This window comes from Pezoporus flaviventris, unplaced genomic scaffold (genome assembly GCF_033815535.1).
Source record: "Pezoporus flaviventris isolate CSIRO_AGI_PZ_B2104156 unplaced genomic scaffold, CSIRO_AGI_Pfla_v1 ptg000081l, whole genome shotgun sequence".
NCBI lineage: Eukaryota > Metazoa > Chordata > Aves > Psittaciformes > Psittacidae > Pezoporus > Pezoporus flaviventris.
In genome coordinates this window covers 1888878-1909443 of record NW_026892629.1, presented here as the reverse complement: position 1 = coordinate 1909443, position 20566 = coordinate 1888878, and the positions used below count along the sequence as shown (strand labels likewise).

Here is a 20566-nt window from a genome sequence, read left to right as displayed (position 1 = left end):
ATTTCTGAGTTTAAAAACTCCTAGCTGACCGGTACAAAAGTATTTTGGTCCTGAAAATCTGTCTGCACACCTGAGCTGCTGTACATCGGAAGTTAATTAGTGTGAAACGTAAGAGATCCTGGAAACTGGCTTTACATACTTGGGGAATTCTGTTCTTCAGAGACAACTAAGGTAAGATTCTGATGGATTTTAATTTGCAATAGTGATGTAAATGTTGTTTAGTGATAAAACAGGAAATATAAGTGGGTATTAATTCCACAGTCGGATTCTGCTCTGAAAAGGAGATTTGGTTTTCACTCCTGTAGTAGCAGTTTCAAACTTGGTTTTGGAACAACTTATTTGTTCATAGTGGCTCTAGAGCACTGGAGTTTAGGTAGGTCACAGGATTGGATGCATCAAGTTCTTTCAGGAGCAGCTTTTTCTTACCACAGGAGGTTGCTTGTTAAGAACTGTAAGAAATAGAATGCGTCATTCTGTAATAGTCTGTGAGCATCACATTTTGTCAAATCTGTGAGCAGTTTGCTGTCGTGTTATTTAATAACATTTTTGTAAGAGACACTTAAGGCCCGTATACTGAGACAGGTGTCTAAACATAAACTGAGTTCAAATTAATTAGCCCTAAAGTAAAAAATTGTGGATAGAAATAAAGTGAATTTGACTTATTAATACTTCATTGGAGTTCATTTAATCCATTTCTAACTTGGTTAGACATAAGTTTGGAACAAATAACGCTAACCTGTAATTTCATTTAAGCATCAATCCCGCCTCTTTAAAGTTCACTTTAACTTTCTCCGTAATGTTATCTGTCAGTTGGCAACATGAGTTTGTATTTGAGTCTTACTTCATTGTGAATTTGTTTCAAACATTTTAATGCAATTTTCAATTGCATAGACCATTCTTCGAGAATAAATTCTGATTAAAACCTTACTTCTTCATGGAGTTGGTGCGTGTGTGCTGCTGAAATGTATTGAAATGTTTTCTTTACCTTGGGGTCCGCATAGCAGGCAAGCGTAGCATTGCTGCTGCCGTGCTGCATTCAGAGGGCCACGATGGGAGCTGGCATAATGATTACTGCTTCTTAAATGTCCGTTTCATTCAGGGAAACTTGGAAGGGGTTGACTCTGGGAGTGCTGTTTTATTATCCTAGCACAGCAAGCAAAGTCCCATGGAAGAAAGAGCAACCCAGTTTGGTCCAGCTGTAAACAGCCATTTACTGCTATAGGGAACTATAATGTGTAGGGAACCCGTTTGGAAGAAAGGTATGATAAATTATTACAGCCAGTAAGTTCTTTGATTTTGTGTCTGGGGTCTGGTGAGCAGCAAGCAGCAGGATTCAGTTACATGTTTCTTTTCTTGGATTGTTCACTATTTTCTAAAATACATTTCAGCTAAACAGCTTTTAACTGTCTCGCTACATTTTGTGCCATTGTAATTTCTTCTAAAGTAAACCAAATGTAATTTCAAAAATGGTATCTAAAGCAAGAATTAAATTTTAATCCTAGACTTACATTAAATTGATTTCCCGAATTCCTGAATTTTAATTTCTGTATTAAAAATAAAATTCTTGCCAAAGCATTTTTCCAGGATAATTTTAGATTTATTCGAGTGCTTAGTATAGGTTGCTAAATGGTAAAGAAAATTAAGTAGCATCAACCATGTATGAAAGTGGGTAATATCAGGTGAAAGAACTTGAATTTGTCTTTGGGGAAATACCTGCATGTTTTTGTGGTCATGGAAGCATGTTAGAATGTGAATACAGGGAAGCTAATTAATCTGTTACAGAAATTAGAAGCCAAGGTTATTTTCTAGTAGTATTTTGATAAAATGTCTGAGTAAATAAAAATGTCTGTGAAATAAAGGAAGCAAATGAAAAATCGTTATGTACTGTCTCACTTCATGCTTACCTATCTTTTTAATCTTTTGTTTTCTGTTGTTTTCTTTGCAAGTAGCTATACTTAAATGTTATTTAAGTTATGTTTACTTGGGGAGATTATCAGAAATAAGTAGCACTTTAGTCAGTTTTAAACTTTGAATTGTAAAATTTATTTAGTAAATAAGGGATTAAAATTTTAACATGAAGTATTATTTCAGTATTTTTAAATAAAATGAGCATGGCTCTATGACATTTATGTATAAAAGGTATTTGTAGAATTTAATGCTGTAGTTAACATGCTGCTTACTTTCTAGTTTCATTTTATGAATTCTTCTAAGATATTCTGCAGGAAAAAAAAAAAAAAAGAGGCACTTTTCCATAACAGCTTAACAGGAAACATAACGTCTATGTGGTTTATTTCTCTACTCTATGAAATGTTTAATCATTATCCTGAATTATTAAGTGCTTAAACAGTATTCAATTATAAACAAAGATCTGTAGGAAAATTAAGATTTTATTTAAAGCTAATTTTAAATGTAATCCCATTGTAGCCCCAAAACAGTGCAGTTAAAAATACATATTGAAGAACCTGAATTGGTTTAAAAAAACATAATAATTTTATTTTTTGCATAGGATTCAACAAAAAGTGGTAGGGGGTATCCCAGAAGAGAAGAATCTGCATGTTATTTTAGCTAGAGATAATTGAAAATTTGCTTCCTAAATGTTGAAGCAAAGTTCTCTGTGTATTCTCATAACGAATCTTTAATTGTTCTTCAAAACTAATTTCAGAAATATTTAAAGGTCATTAACTGAGCTTTACAAATATATAACTGTGGCTGATCATCTGGTATAACTGGTAGTAAAACCTTCAGAGTGTAAAATTACCTGAGGTGATTTAATACAAACAGAGATTCTGTATGTATTATATATCTTTATATGCACACATGCACAAAAACATATTCTTGTCCATTTCCATGCATGTTTGAACTGTTCTTTTTATCAAGGGTTGTCTCCTGGATAAAATGAATTATCTCACTGGAGATTTTTGCTGTACTTAAAGTATTTGTACTGCTATTCCAGGTGAGCTCTGCATTCAATTAGAGTTGCAGCTAAGAACCAAATGTACACGTTGCTCTAAACGTTCAAAATGTTAGCTCCACTGAAGCACAGTTTAACTTGATTGATACTTGGATTTTAAAGCAAATAAGGACTAATTTTTGCCTGTGGCAAAAAATCTTTGAAGTTTCATGCCTGTGTTGGGGCTGGATTAGTTAAGCAGTAGGACTGGGGCTGGGACTGTGACCCTGTTGTGCTTGGCAGGTTGTGATAAATGGGGGAATCTTTCTTAACCTCATGGCTGAAACATTCCAGGATCAGGTTGGGGAGACAGGACAGAAGGGAGGGAGGGTCAAAAGATGCAGGAGACTTGGCATGTTAAAAAGAAGACAAAGGACACTTGTTTGTTTTTATGAAATGGGGGCAAATGCGCAGACTCTTGTGGGAGAAAGCACTGCAAATGTGTTGCAATATTCTTTATTGTTATTTCTGACCGTTTACCTTGGTAGATGAAACTCATCCTTCACTATGAAGCTGTCTTCTTTCGTTTTGTTTTGAATGCTTTAAAAGTTTAGAGAATCTTGATACATTTTCCTCAACCAAAGAGTTTTTTTATTTGATGCTTGAGATGTGTGTATAAAACCATCCAAAATAAATTGGAAGAACTCCTTATTCCAAGTAATTGCCTGTTGGCTGAAGAATTTACTGGAGGACTGCAAATATAAACAAAATGGTATGAATTTGAAAAAAACAACAAACCCAACTCATCAATTAATTGCCTCTGGAAAGCCAGTTCTGCTGCTTTGCTTATAGAAATTGTAAAAAGTAAAATATACTTTTAAATATTTTAAAATTACATATTTTAATACAGTAGTATTAATAAAAACTCTGAAAAATTACTTGGATATGCTAAAGTAGTATACTGGGATAGACCAGTCAAATTTTCAAACCTCAAAAAAGAGGAAAAATGGACTTATATGTGAGCAGAAATATGATCTGTCAAGAGGTACTTCCTTGTGGCATGTAAGAGCTATACTGCCTCTGATACTGTCCCCATTGACTAATAATGAAAAAATATTGCTGGATGATGGTTTGAAATTTATTTACATACATTATACTGTAAATGCAGCTATTCTGGCTAATGTTAAGAATTACAGCATAAAACAAATCTAAAAAAAAAAGGAAAATATTTTTAATGTGTTTTCTAATTGTGGCTGGCTTTGTTATTAGTGTCCAAGCAAACATGTATCCCTGGGTATAGAAAAAATGATTCATTCTTTTATGATAAATTTCTGTCAATGACATTTTCACACTATGATATTAATAGCATTTTTATTGAATGCTGTGTTGTAAATGCTTCTGAACTTTACCTGTTCATTAATATTTCAATAATTAAATGTAAATCCTACATATACAAACTAGTCTCACTAAATAGGATTTTGCTTCTGTGCTGCTTACTACTGTATAGTCGCAATGTGTACATTATGTGTATTATACTTCCCCATGTATTTATTAGAAAGTATTTTACCTGTGGATTGCCTCAGATAAATTCATTTTTTTTTCTACTCTGAAAAAACCCCAACCAAACCAAAACAAAAAACTGATTTCTTAGCAGCATTTTCTTCAATTTTATTGAACTGTTCTAGAGACACTGAAAACTAAGTTAACTAGAAACAAACTAAATTTGGTTACATGACATCACAAAAGCATGTGAAGAGGTCTTTAAATTATATCTATTTGTGAGATTTTATACTGCAACATTGTGTGTCATTTTATCTTTCCTCTAACAAATTGTTTTTTCACGAGTTAGACAACATCTGGGGCATAAAGAACTGATAATTTTATTTTGACCAGCAAGTAGTTTGAGCTACAAAGAATTTTTTGCATCCTTACTCTAACAGAAGTAGGTTGCCAGAGTTTTTGGTTATCTGATGTAGTTTATTAATGTTGCAATAACTGGTAGAAATTATTGCTGCAATGCTAAACAAATTAGCTTCAGTAATGAAGAACAGAAATGTATGAAACTGAAGAAAAAGAACAGCTGTTCGCTGTGGATGTAAGGTGACTTACTTCGCAATTTTCAAGGTGGAATGTAATGTGCAACTGCTTATGACCTTCTACTTCCACTTTTTTCCTCAGTTTTGTGCACACTCTTGGTTTTAATTTGTAACATAGGCATTTGTATGCTTCTTAAGTAGGTGGTTTTATTGGAACAGCCTCAGTGCATTGTACAAAAAAAAAAAAAGTACTGTACAATTAGCGGATGACTTCATCTTGGGCGATTTTCATAGACCAAGTTATTTGTTCATGTTCAGATTCATAGATATTATCTGTTGAAACTCAGATGTTTATGGCTGAATATCTTCAATCTGCTACAAGGAGAAAAACTACCATGGAATAGCAGAACAGGTTATTTTGTTGGTGGTTTGTGTATTGTTTTTTTTGTTGTTGGTTTGGTTTGCTTTGTTTTTTGTGTTTTTTGTTTGTTTATTTGTCTTAATTTAATACTGTTTTAATATGGCCTCCATCTAACTCCCATCTTCCATAATGCCTGCATTACTAGGACTCTGTGAGCTGATAATGGGTAGGCAGGTGCTGAGTTGAAATCGTGTTCATGTTACCTTCTCATATTACCTTGTTCATCCTCCCTTCAACCTGTCTTTTGCTCTGTCCACCTGTTGCTTTTTGGCATTTAATTGAGCCTCCCGCCCTACAAAGACATATTCACATACTTATTTCATTCTGAATTGTTTAATTGAAGATAGTGGGTCTAAACCACCATGTTCTTATTTAGACTTAACCTCAGATCTTTGTAGGCTTCTTGAAGCTTGACAACTTTAGCTCAGGGAGTGTCTTTTGGTAAAGAACTGGCTACAACATAACTTCAGATAGCTATTGCTGTTACCTCACTGCTGTTGAAGCATGTTGATGACGCTGATGGAAGTCCATGCAATCCTAGGCAGGACTGGATCATATTCTGCAGTTATTGAGTTAGTCACAAATTGCCTATTTGCATTCCCAGACCTCAGTACATGTGCTCAGCACGGAGGTGCTCTTGCCTTTCAGGACTGTGAAGGAGGGCAATGAATGACTGATGTCCCCTCTGACAAAAATAAAAATAAAAAGCAACATTTAGAGCAGTAATTTTCCTTTTTCTTTTTGTCAAACATTCCAGACTTCAACTGCCACTGAAACAGCCCACAGTCTAGAACGATCCTTGCCTGTAGCTACAGTCAAGCCTCCCCTTTCCTGAAGCCTGATCACAGCAAAACTACTCTGTGGACACTTGCAAGATCATTTAATTGAAGTTGGCATTTTAGTCTACATACAGTCTGAATTTAGATCAGGATGTAGAACTGAATTGCTTTGACAGAGAATTTAGATGATCTTTTGTGATCTGTGAATAAATCAGTTATATTTTATCATCTTTATGGTACTCTTGCATACGGCACTATACACTGAATACAGTTGTCTTCCCTGAGAGATGAAGGATCCAAAAGACACAGAAGTGGCATGAATCCTTCTTAATAGATAGTTTCATCATCTGTGGTGACGTTGAGGACTTGATGGATGGGTGATCGTGTTGTTTACTGCTCTTGGTTATCAGTATACTCCTAGGTAGAAACTAGGAGAGCAGAACAGAAAGGAGGAGATGACCAACAGGGTGATTTGTTTGTATTTTCTCTAAGTGAGGGCTGGAAAAGCTGTGACAAGTCTTTTTTGATCTTAAAGGGGATAATTTTTCTGGTAAGGCAAATGCGTCAGGAGAGAAGTTGCCCTTCGTTACTGGGGAGATCTGTAGGTACTTAGATCCTGTAGATACTTAGCTCTTGGGTGAGCTAAGTAAGGCATCAGCATATTCAGAACAGAGGGGCGTCTTGTGGCAGAGGTACTTGACTTGTGGTAGAGAAATCAGTGCTAGCAATAGAAATACACTGTACTGTTGCTTGTACAAGATGGTTTCCACATGAAAAGAAAACAGCATGTTTTATTATGCTTTATGGCACAGTACTATATGCCTTTAACAAAATAGCTTGAAGTATTTGCATGATGTATTTGCAACATGGCCAAGTTAACACAGCCATAGGAACATTAACTTTTGAACTTCCTGACTTTCATTGCTTTAAATTTCAGCTTCAAAGTTTACTTTTTTTTCCCCTTGCATTTGTTGGCCCTGGTTAGTTTTGAAAAGCGGGAGGAAAGAAAATCAGTTCAGGTTTTCTCAGGGGGCACTGAATTCTATGCATGGAATGGGAGATGACTTGCTATTCCTTTGAATATTAAATGATAACTACAAAGCAGTTTAGATAACACCTAATTTGCTTAGGATTTTTCTGAGGAGGTGGGGAATCACAAGATTAATGCTAGAAGCTGTTGCACAGTGTGGCTCTTTCCCTACATCCCTCTGATTTTCTCCTGAAAAGAGATCAGTGGTGTCTGGGAATGCTGAGATTTTAAAAGCGAACACTTAAAACTAGTAACAGTCATGTGATTGCAACAAATCTGGAGGAGATCATGGGACCATAACTGGAGTAAAAACACTAAACATTTTTTCCATGTCTAGATTAAGAACAATATCTCCTAGTGATTTCCAGTTTGGAGATAGCAGGGAGGCACAAAGCGTATGCTTGCAGATTCAGATGCACTGAGACATACTGCTGACTTGAAAAGGCAGAAAAAAAGGCCAAGAGCTGTCTTTGGGAGGGGAGGGAAGGGGTGTGTGTGGAGGAAAGGGTTTTAGAGAGAGAGAGGGAGGGAGAGAAATAAGAAAGAGAGATTTCCAGTGCTTGTGCTTTAGTATTTCCTCCTGAATCTGACTTGGGCAATAAATGAGCTCCAGGCTGGTGGAGTTTCGCTGCCTTTGCAACTGCTGAATGGGGAGCTGACTCCTTTTTTTTCTTTCTTTCTGGGAAGGGAGCCAGGCTGATGGCCCATCCTCCCACCAGGGCAGGGGAAAGTGTTCTGTGAGCTCTGAGCTATTAGGTAACCCAGGCTGAAACAAAAAGTCCTATTGTGGTGTGGCATTTGCCCTGCCTGCCCCACCAGTTAAAGGGAAGCATATTTCCTTCTTTCATCGTACACAAAAAAACAAAAAGAAAATAAGAATGCCAGTTTTTCCCGCAGTGCATGTAAAAATGCATTTCAAAATGTAGCGTATAGTACCTTACAGGTTCCAGTTGCTTAAAATATGACCTGAATGTCACACCTTCCGATATTTTTAAAAGTACGCTTATGCCAAAGACAATTTAAAATGTGTTTTAAAAATGTTTGCAGGTATAAAAGACTTGAAAGAAGCTTAGAGCCCTGAACTGAGTGACCCCATAAATCACGCTGCAAAAACAAACATGTAGGAAACCCTTCCACTATCAAGAAAGCACCAAGTTAAGTTTTGTCCCGAAAGATAGCATACAAATGAGAAAACAGAGGAGTTAAAGTTGTCTCAGATGTTATCAGTTTGTGTCATAAATACACCTTAATGCCACCTCCTTCTGTAAAACTTTTCAATAGAAACACAGTTTTATATTGGATATTTTTTTTCTGATTTAAGTAGCACAGAGGCTTTTGTCAATGATAAGACTGTGCAGTATTCCTGAAAGAAACAATCATTATGGTCTCCCTGTAAGTATCAAAAAGGCATTTATCTGGATTGATTAAACCCCTGGTTACTTTACTGCCTGTGTACCTGTACCGTGCACACCGGCAAGAGCTCTAGAGTGTCACCGCTCATCATTCCAGCCTAGTGAAATAAGATCTAGGGAAACACTGGACTGCTTTGCAGCCTCTTGGCTTATCTGGAGGCTGGTTTCTGTCAAAGTTTCATCCACACTATTCTCTGCAAAGGTTTATGCAGACAATCTAAGACGTTGTGGGGGTGATGAAGAGTGTCATCTCAAAAAGTGAAAGCATTTAGCATACTGGTATGTGCTTTATAAGTGACAGGAACTTCTGAAAATGAATAGTCAAAGACTGGTTCAAAGGAGCTGAGGCTCTAAAGCGTGAAACTTTAGCAGCAACCATCTCTCTGCATGCTGTAGTCAGTGTTGCAGACAAAGGGAATTTCATGGAAAATGTAATGAGACGCACAGGCTGTGTGGTGGCAGTGGACAGTCCCTCACTCTCTGGCAGCACCAGTTCCATTTCCTCAATGTTTTCCCCTGTACCTGTCCTCTTCAGCAGTCAGCAGAGAGTAGCAGCCATTATCCACAGTTAATTTTGGCCTAATTCCTCTCTGTCTGAAGTAGATGACTACTCCAGGCCTGGTGAAATACTTCTGCAACTTTCTGTTAGATGTAAAGGAAGCCTGGGGTGACAAGCCTAGGTAGATTTAGATGCCTAAACTGCAGGTATTTCATACTGGATGTAACCCTGATGGATTATTTTTCATTGAAGGTTAGGTGTATGCCACATAGTGTTGCAGCCCAGAGATACTCCTGAATTAGTCTGGGGAGAGGTGCAGGAGACAGAAGGGTAGGAATGATACATTTCATCATGAATATGTCTATCTTAGGAAAGATGTGCATGGAAAACAGAACAAAATAATGGAATAGGAATGGCTTCCCCTGTTCCCATTCCTTCCCCTTATACCTGTGCTGTGCTGAGCAGTTGAAGCCCGGACATAGTATCTGCAGCGTTGTTATTTCTTACATTTCTAAAGGCATGGAAATGTATCTTATGTCTTTAAATATGAAGTTTCATCTATTGTGCTACATAAAATATAAATGTCAACTTCAGCAATCTGCTTCCATACTCAAAACTCATAGTTTGCATTTTAATTTCATTTAAAAAAGTTTAATATATTCAAAACTTGACCTGTTTTGGTAAGAGTTGTCAATTTGACAGCATAACAATTTCATTAATAAGAAAATGGAAGACTATTGAATAGTTAAACCTAGTTCAGGTGATGACTGGGAAACTTATTTTCACTGAAGATGAGTTCATATATTTAAAAAAAAAAAAACAACAAAAAACAAACTAAAAGCAAAACAACTTTAATAGTGAATTTGAAATTAAGTTGATTTCTATAGCATGTTTTTCTTCATTCTTCCACTGTGGTTAGAACTCATATATTCAGATCTGCCAAGATAATCTACTTCAGGATGTGATTCAGTTAAAATACAGCTATGAACAGTCTCTGCATTGTGAAAAATCAGGGAAAAAAAATCAATTTTCTAGTGCTTCAAGGTCTTCACTAAATGGTAGCATCAGTGTTTGGATTTTATCTAAGTCAGAAACCTCCTTAGAACTTGATGGTGAGTAACTATATAGTATTACATTTTCATACTTAATTTCATTTCATATTTTATTTTCATACAAACTGTTGATAAATAATTATATATAAACTTCCATAATTATATAGTTTAGTATTATTATTAGGTTTAAGTAACTGAAACCCTTATGAGACCTATGGAAGTGTAGCATAATAGTGATTCACTGGGAAGAATTCAGATTTTGGGATTATTTAGAATTCTTTTCAGATCTTTCTCTAGGTGTCGTCAGCATTTGTTTGATTTTGCAGAATCTTCCCTGAGATTTTGCCTTGATGGGCCATATATAGCTATAGTATCATTTGAATTTAGCAATCAAAAATCTGCTTAATTCTCAATAATTTTTGTGTATTTTTTTAAAAATCAGTTTAAAAGTATATGTATTTTCAGAATGGCTACAATTTTTTTACTAAATCCTGGCACTGTATCTTTAAACTATCCCTTGCCCTGTGGTTGTAGATCAAGATAACGTCATTATTTGTTTTATGGTAGCCATGAAAAGTGTCATGGTAGCAAAGAAAGTCTTTATTATACTAAGCATTATGCAGACAGTCTTGATGCTAAGGTTTTTGTTGCCAAGATGGTTATAAAACTATATGTAAACAGTGTCAAGGTCAGCATCTAAAAGATGTTTGAAGGAGAAGTTTTCTTTACTACTCATTCTCATAGCAGTGTCACAGACATCCTGAGCCATATTCTTCTCATATATTTCCATCAAACTGTTCCACTGAATGCCCCGTCCTCTCCTGGGGCCACTGCACAGACATGGTCTCTTCTCTGGGCAGTGAGTAGAAGCTGATGAGCTTTCACTAGGGTAATTTGCTGTCATTTGCATCCAGGTTCTACAGATCAATCAGAAGTGGTATTAGCACAGGCTGAGGAAGCACATAGACGTGCTTTGAGATGTCTTTGTATCTGCAAAAGGTTCTTCTTCCTCTTCTTTCGCATTAGTGTTAGAGCTTCCATAGCTCCACCATGCAGAACTACTTCCTCCAAGCCCAAAGCATTGCAGGCTGTACACAACCCTGTTGCATGCCTACCAATCTGGGAGGGATGCCCAAGGCCATATTTGATGCAGTAGATGGGGAAGCTCAGAAAATTCATTGCCAGAAAAATTTACTGCTGATGTTGCAAGATTTTTCAGCTGTTCTTAGTTTAAGTGTTAGAAGGGATTTCTCACCTGTGTTGCATTATGAGTTTAATACCATGAGCATGTGTACAGTAACACCTCATAGAGCAGGACCAGCTCATGGTTTAGCATGTAGTGTAATAACATCCAATAAAATTATGTTAAAAGGATGTTAATGTTGCAAATGAAAACATCAGAAGCAAGGAAATGCCAGAACTAATATGGCCTGTGGAAACCCAGTCTCTTACACATTATGGTGCAGATTTTATTCTATGACATACTAGGCTTTCGAGGGGTTGTCTCCTGTTTTCAGCGAATGTGCGGTTAGATTTTTCCTTTTATGTTCCTCAGTCTGTAGCTGTTAAACATGAAGCATCCAAAGTCCATACTTAATATAAAATCATTTGTCATGTAAATATTTCTAGTATACCTGAATCAAAGTTCTTCAGTGCTTAATAAGTGCATCATTTTCACAATACCCTCATAGTGTGACACTTATAACTGTGTTCATATTTGAAATCTGATGAACCAAGGCAAAGATTAAGGCATATGTTTAAAATGTTGGCTAGGTAGGAGCAGGAGTAAAGAAAAAGTTTCTTTTTATAGCATCTAACATGAGAATGTAAGCAAATGTGGTGTTAGTGAAAGTTAATTATTTTGAAAACAGTCAGCAAGGCAGATTAAGAAGGAAAACAGCACATCTTAAGACAAAGGAAAAAATATTTAGTCTTTGATGGAAAGTTTTCTCAGTGATTTTCTGTTCACCTTCAAGGGTAGTGTAATTTTAGGAACAACAAAATGTGTATTACTACTTGAGTAGCCTTAAAGACCAATGGTGTTCATTCCATATGGTGACTTGACAGAAAAATCACATGCCTGTTCCTCCTTTAAGAAATAAGTTTTTTATTTATTAAATCTTTTCTCTCAAAGAGGGACACTGAAGATATACGGTGAAGTTTACATTTAGTCTCAGAGGAAAAGACAAGTCTGTACCATGTGCTTATGCTGTACATTTCCTCAGAGAATGATCATCTAGATATCAAGCTGAAAACCTGAAATAGTCCTATTTAAAAAAAAAAACAAACAAAACAACCTAACCTTGTTTTCATTGCAGTATTCTTGAATATAGTACTTTTTTTTTTTTTTCCTCAAGTCTGTAGCATCTCAGAGGAGGTGAGTCTTTTTGGTACAATGGCTTTTCTGCTACTTCCTTTTAAGTTATACCAAAATTTGTCTTTTTTTTACACAGGTAGAGCTTAATCTTTCAGCCATTACTTTGTAAAGTTGATAAAGGCAAGATGGAGTAGTAGTGGCAGTAGGGATAGGACAACTCATCTCTAAGTACTCAGCTATTGCTTAACTGGGCGAACTCATCTTTACCCATAAAAAACAAGGCTCTTACATATTGTGTGTGTTAAAAAGTACTGAGATAGCATTAGTATATGTTTGAATTATCTTTGGGCTTTTGTGGCAACTCAACCACTGGGCCTGCCATCACTTTGCAAAATCAGGGTGTTGGTATGTGCTGGGTCACTGTCAGACTCTCCAGCAACTGATTGAAGACAGTGGTTGAGCTTTCCTAACCTGAAAGTTCCTAACCTGAACTTTCCTATCTTTCCTAACCAGTTTAAATGTGACAGGCAATCTATCTGTTGGCGGCAAACACACAAATGGCAAAGGAATTGGAAAGAAATGTATAAATGCCAGTAAATTTAATGGTAAAGAGATAACAAAAATAGCCTGGAAGTGAGTCTATGCTAAAGGGACCAAGAAAAAGGAGCTTTCCTAGGATTTAAATAAATTAGATATATTTATATTTTAATTAATTTTAATTATGTGATTTAATTATATGTAATGTCTTTATTTTTTATAATTAGAGCTGATACTTCTAAATACATTATATTTTAAATTATTTTCAATTATATTTCATGTGTAAAACTAAAAGATTCTTTTTCTGGCCAAGTCCTCCTGTAACTCTGCTGAGACAATCTGCTTCTGAAAGTACACACTTCTTCTCAAGGAATATTTCCAGTCTTTTTGAATGATTTTGAATTTGTTTTTTCAGCAGTTGCCTGTGATGTTGACACTCTGTACACTACTTTGAATGAGTATTTCTCTTGTTTGCATATTAACAGACACTGTGGGAATTTTTCTTGATATTTGATCATGTGCTTGAATATCAAGTATTTTACTGTATTTCAGATCTAATATTACTTTAGTAACAATGTAATGAACATAAAGCTATAGCAGTGAAACTTGCATATAAATATTTATGAAATAGTGCCTGTGAGTTTTGGAGTTTGTGAGCCTTCACTCTCATGCTGAGTTGCTGCACCTTCACACCTCTGTAGCACATTTCAGCTACCAAGTCCATTGAGTAGCACAGTAAGAACAGTGAAGAAACAATCCAAGAAGAGCAAAACTAGTGGTGATGAAACAGAATGTCTTAGGGAGATATTTATAGAAGTCTGTTTAACTGTTGAAAGTCTTGGTCAAAGGTTTAAGTGTAATTTACATATATATTATATAGAATCATAGAATCATAGAATCCTTAGGGTTGGAAAGGACCTTAAGATCATCTAGTTCCAATCCCCCTGCTGTGGGCAGGGACACCTTACGCTAAATCATATCACCCAAGGCCTCGTCCAACCTGGTCTTGAACACTGCCAGGGATGGAGCATTCACAACCTCACTGGGCAACCCATTCCAGTGCCTCACCACCCTAACAGGAAAGAATTTCCTTCTTATATCCAATCTAAACTTCCCCTGTTTAAGTTTTGACCCATTACCCCTTGTCCTATCACTACAGTCTCTAATGAAGAGTCCCTCTCCAGCATGTTTGTAGGCCCCCTTCAGATACTGGAAGGCTGCTATGAGGTCTCCACGCAGCCTTCTCTTCTCCAGGCTGAACAGCCCCAACTTCCTCAGCCTGTCTTCATATGGGAGGTGCTCCAGTCCCCTTATCATCCTCGTGGCCCTTCTCTGGACTTGTTCCAACAGTTCCATGTCCTTTTTATGTTGAGGACACCAGAACTGCACACAGTACTCCAGGTGAGGTCTCACAAGTGCAGAGTAGAGGGGCAGGATCACCTCCTTTGACCTGCTGGTCACGCTCCTTTTGATGTAGCCCAGGATATGGTTGGCTTTCTGGGCTGTGAGCGCACACTGAAGCCGTCTCATATTCATTTTCTCATCAACCAACATCCCCAAGTCCTTCTCCTCAGGCCTGCTCTGAATCTTTTCTCTGCCCAACCTGTATCTGTGCCTGAGATTGCTCCGACCCAGGTGTAGGACCTTGCGTATATATATATATATATATATGTATATATAATTTACAAAGGGTGATCTTGCACACTCATCCCTGTCTGTTACAGGGAGGTTGGAACTAGATGATCTTTAATGTCCCTTCCAGCCCAAACCATTCTATGGTTCTGTGTTTTTTTCAGTATCTAGATTGCAAGTGAACAACGAAAATGACCATCTGTTGAACCATGCTTGTACTCAGACATCTATGAGTCGTGCTGCATGGCATTCAGCTGAAGTATTTAGGGAAAATACTTAGCATTAGCCTAATTCTTTTTCTGTTGGAGTTGGTGAGTGCTTTGCAAATGACTTCAATAGAAGTGAGTTACAGTTGCAATTTTTTTGTTTGAAATGCTTTTAAAGTAGCAAAATGACATAGAAGTCATGATGAAAAGTATTAACAAAAATTGTCATTGGACACTTAAAAAGAATATGGGAATGTTCTTTATATTGTGTCAGTCACATCAAGGGAGTCTGAGTGACTAGGATGTTTCTAGGTAGCTTTAAACAATGGAGTTTTGAAATCTCCCACACAGCCCTGGATTCTGCATTAGCGCGCAATTGAGGAAAGTGTTTTTTTCTCTGCTGAAAGTACAAGAAATATATATTTCCAAAGGGTACAATTAAATTTTTGCGGGATACCTTGAAGATCCCAAGGAGATACCTAGTCTGCAAGAGGACATTTTTCTCTTTTTATTTGAAAGTGTTGGATTTTTTTCCAGCTTTAATTAGCCTACAGCAATGTATTGTAAAGATTAAATTGGGAGTTGAAATACCTTTTATGAAATGATATATTGGAATTATGGGTGAAAATGGGTGTATGTGTTCATTGATGCAATAGGAAAATACAGTTAACGTACAGTTAGCAGATTCACAAAATGAAAATTAACGTATGACTTATTTAGCTAATGTTGCGCTTTGACCCAGAATCTGGTGTTTATTATTGTGAGCTTTAGCAGGAAACAGAAGCTTTATCAATTGGGAAAACATTTCTTCACTGAGCTGAGAACAGTATGGCTTTCTCGTTTCGAAGTGGGGAACCTGATTCTTTGGTTTCTTTGTTCCCAGTTAGACTACTCCCAAGCTATTTTAGCCGAACATTTTACATACTAATGGAGCCTGGGGAAGTGTAGTTGGCAGCTGTTCACGGGATAATAATGAAACACACTGTTTAGTACTGCATACTGCTGCTCTAAAATGTGGGAAGTATTTTATAGAGATCATGGTGAACAGAGCTGGATCTACTTTAAGCGCTGTAAGTGCGTGAACTGTGAGCAAGGAAGTTGTGTTTCAAGTGAAAGTAACTGGCACTCATTTGCTTTTGCAGGTAAAGAAACCGTGTACAGAGTCAGATGCTTCAGAGCCACAGAAACCCAGGTATGGTACAAGAGGGCAAACACTGACTCACTGCAGCGTGGTGGCAGGTCGCGAGGCAGAACTCTGCTGCAGCTCCATAGCAGCAAGAGCATGAGAGACATATTTTATGAAGGATGGATGGATGGATCAATTTTAATTGATTTCACTCTGGAAAGGGTTTTTCCCCCCCTTTTTCCCAGTTAAAGGTGAGGGCTATCATCTAGGTTTTTGAAGTTTGGCTGGTGCCATAGCACTGAATTGTCACTCTCATTTAAAAAAAAAAGCACAAACTATTAAATAGTGTAGGGAAATCTGTGTAATCAAATCTCGCTTTCTTTTTTTATCCCTTTTCTGCATACCTGAGTCTTGAAGTTTATGGATAATGTAGTTTATTTTCAGTGTCAGCAATTCAGTCTTTATGGGGGCAAATCCAACTTTATCAAAACTTCTTAGTTTTCACTTATAAAAACATGCCTCTATGTTCGTAAGTTGGGACAAGGCCATACATTAAAAAGAAACTTTACAAACATGGTCTTTCTTAATTTCATGTACATTGGTAAAAGGAAATGGATTTACCTTCCCTGTTTTCCACATATATATATGTGCATGGATAAAGTTGAGCAGGTGAAGTAGTAATTAGTTTAGATTTGCCATTAAGGATACATCTGGCTGTTAATTAGTAAGATATTGAGCTACAACATATTACTTTCTTCAGTTTCCAGTGGTTTGCAATGCTTTTTGTCTGTCTTCATCTTGCTTTTGTTTAGAAGACCTATTTCAGTTTCACTGAAACTCAGATGCTTTAACTGTGAGTGGAGAGCCCCAAAACAAATCTGACATCACACTAACATTGTGATTAAAGCTCAGAAATGCAAAGTAATACAAGGTTTGCCTCCCAGTCCCATCCTTCACCATGTATTTGTGCCTCTGTTGCAGTACGACCCTCTGGGTGTCACCTGCAATGTCCAAGGCCAATATAGTATCTATGGCTTGAGCTGTGCTGTGAACCATCTGAATTTCTTTGGTTAGCTTATGTCAATTGTTATCACAGCCTTTCGTTTAGTTCTCTAAGAACTACATGTATATAAGGGAATACAAAATTTGATGTCCAGATGCACTTCCACTGAAGTCAATAGCAGTTTTGCCCTGGACTTCAGTGGAGTCATATTTTGCCTGTCAGTCCTTGTTTAATAACTTCTAAATGAAAAAATGTATCTGCTGTGCTGCTGCTTTGGATTAAAATTTTTTATAAGGGGCAAGCTCTTTCCAAATACTTTGATGACATGGAGAATGTTAATTTAGCAAAACACTTGTGCATGTGCATAGATTTAAATGTCTTGCTTGTGCAAATAAGACTGGTTTATCTCAGGTCTTTAAAAATTATGGGGTCCATAGTTTGACTAATTTCATCAGAGTATGATATTGCAACAAACCTGAGGACCCGGAATACAATGTACTGTCATTATTTCTGCATATCGTAGAATCATAGAATCAACTAGGTTGGAAAAGACCTTTAAGGTCATAAAGTCCAACTGTTATCCCAGGACCGCCAAGTCCAGCACTAAATGTTTACATATCAAAGTGAGAAACACTATTTTGAACATCTCCTTTCCATTATCCTTTTAAGCAGGGGATATTATCAGACATCATATATAATAGTTATAACTGAACTAAGCCCTCTCAGAGTAGCTCCACAAGGGAAAAAGAGAAAATAGAGTTTCATAGAATGTTCTCAAATTCAGAATCCTGACATATGGGCTTCTACCAGTTATAAGTGTTAAGGAAACACTGAAATCCCAATCACAATTAGTTAGGAAAATCCTTTTACAAATTCTTTCATAGTCAGTTTGTGGATATTATAAGCTGTAGTTAAATTCTTCATACCAACTCTGAGGAATAGGTTACTTTTTTCCTCCTGAGTGCTAAAGGGAACCCAGATTGCAAATAGTCAACCTGGATGCTAAATCTGGTAGTTTATTTTTTTTTTTAGGGTGTGTTTTCAAGCAAAGATGCTTTTCATGTTGAGCGTCACAGCCACAGTCTGAGGCTATATCAGATACAGTTGGAATTAATGTTCCTGAACTGAGTCGGTGCAGTACTGTGCATACAGCCTGCAATGGGATTGTTTTTTAGTCAGATCCGAATCTGTGATTTGACTTCAGTTTTGCGGAGTAATGCCTGTCAGAGCGTTGTCTGGAGCGGCGCTAGAGGGCACCGCGCGGCACGCAAAACTTGAGAGCCTGGAGCAAGGTAATTCTTCTCTAAACAAGGCTTAAGTGAAAACATTGCACATAAAATGAAACATCAGCACAAAAATGAATGCTGGAGACACACAGCCTTACAGAATAGCTCCTGGCTTGGGACCTAAGGCCAATATCATTCATTTATTTAGCTAGCTTTATAGTCTGTTGGTTTTGGATTTGAAACTATTACAATAAATGCAGATGGAAAGTGTTTTTACAGTAGGGAAGTAATTAAATTGGGTGTGGGAACTTTGTCAGGAGAATTCTTGGAGTGACATGTGTGTATCAGCAGATTCTTTGTCTTGCTTGGCCTTGGTTTGTCTTTTAGAAAGAAACATTCAAACTGCAGATGTGACTAGTAAATTTCTTTTTAAGGGTATTTACTGGTCTATGCAGTATATCAAAAAATGTGTTCCGGAAGTATCCAGCTATGCATGCAGTAAAAATCAACTTTGCCAGCTCTTATTTATAGAAAATGGTTATATCAACAGACAGGTAAACTGCACAGAGAGGGACAGTTAATTGAAGTCATGGTGGATAGGTGAATTGTTAACACAAAAGGAAATATGCATAACTTTTCAGTATCTCTGTCACAAATTTTGATTCAGAATTGATTCTGTCTTACAAATTCTGTCAAACATTCTTGGGAGTTATTTACCAAACCCCTTTGAACTGGTTGTGCTTTTATTCCCAGGTGTTTAGTTATTATCCCTAAATGGTGGTATTATACTGAATCTTGGTGGTTTTGTGCCTGTGTCAATATTAGGGCATTTTTTCTTCATAATTTTGTAATAAAAATCAAATTCACCCTCAAGTCTGGATAGCCCTCCAGTCATGCAAAATGCTTACACCTTCCTGGACCTGATGGTGTGTGAGGCAGAGGCAGTAAACAGTTGGGACTTGCCAGCTGTCTTACTGCAGGTCTGGATGAGACAGGCAACATGCATTGGTGGTGGTCCAGCATGCTGGCCCTACATCAAATTCACTAGTGAGTTTAGGAAGATAAATTCTTGTGTGCAGAGCCTATAAACATACATTGCTATTAATTTTATTGTATGATGGATATATGTTCAAATGGTACAAATGGTTCAAATGGTACAAATGAGGGCCTATAGGGATGCTGGGGAGGGACTCTTCATTAGGGACTGTAGTGACAGGACAAGGGATAACGGGTTAAAATTTAAACAGGGAAAGTTTAGATTGGATATAAGGAGGAAATTCTTTCCTGTTAGGGTGGTGAGGCACTGGAATGGATTGCCCAGTGAGGTTGTGAGTGCTCCATCCCTGGTAGTGTTCAAGGCCAGGTTGGATGAAGCCTTGGGTGAGATGGTTTAGTGTGAGGTGTCCCTGCCCATGGTAGGGGGGTTGGAACTAGATGATCTTAAGGTCCTTTCCAACTCTAACTATTCTATGATTCTATGATTCTGTGAAATTCCAAGCATGCTGAATGGCTCCAGCATGAAATTTAATGTTGTACAAGAATTGCTGAAATCTAGTAGATTTACCTTGTTTGCAGTTATTAATGAGCTCCCTTTTTATATGGATAATTAAATAAGCCATTTTAATTCCAATTTTTGTTACCTGAAAATTTGCAAACTACACTTATAGCCTCACTCCTCTCCCTCCCCCCCCTTAATGTGGAAAAGAGTTAAACACTAGAATTATATGTGATTCTGAATTCTAGTAAAATGATAAATACCAAGTTCCAGACTCCTGCTTACACACAGCTACAGCATGTTCGCTTCAGCCATGTATCCCAGGGCAGGATCTTTCTTTACAACAACAGGCTGCTCCATAAGTACATGTCTGCTACCCCCAAATCCTCCTTCCCTTTCCCACCAGGCCTGCCAGAGGCTCTGCTGTAAGACCAGAGTCACATCAGGAATTGAGATCTGACAATAAATACAGGATTTCTGGGCCATAAAATGAAACACGGAGGAGAGAAATGAGGGAAATGAGAGGAAGTCCCTGCAAATTGAAATTTTGCATGGTCTTCTGCTGCTTCTTCAAAGTCCACTGACTGCAGAGGGGGCGTATTTACCCTCAGGATAGAAGAGTCTGCAGAAGAATGAGAAGATTTTCCTGACAGCTGAGACAGAGTTTCATTTTTTTTCCTGGAAAATGGCCATACATTTCATATACTTTCACTCTTTAAACCATAATCTTTATATTATGAAGATGATATCTATGGGGGAAAAAGGGAAAACTTGAAATTTCTGACAAATATTTTTTGTAAGCTTGGGATGAAAATTAGCTGACTAACTTGTGAAAATATATAGTGGTGCCAAACAGACATCACTTTTGTATTCACAGAAAGGAAATGGGCCTTTGTATTGGTAAG

The 20566-nt window shown here is 37.1% G+C and overlaps 1 protein-coding gene across 16 annotated transcripts in view; it reads left to right on the top strand.

The window, feature by feature from the left end:
• EYA4 (EYA transcriptional coactivator and phosphatase 4) overlaps positions 1-20566 on the top strand; it is a 150699-nt gene that overhangs the window by 58614 nt on the left and 71519 nt on the right. For all 16 annotated transcript variants that reach the window (XR_009747108.1, XR_009747109.1, XM_061474837.1 and 13 more), the window contains exon 3: positions 15954-16003. Coding sequence is in view for 14 of the 16 variants with exons in the window: in XM_061474837.1 (XP_061330821.1) it covers positions 15954-16003 (50 nt within the window). In the remaining 2 variants the exon portion in view is untranslated. The remainder of the gene's footprint in view (positions 1-15953; positions 16004-20566) is intronic.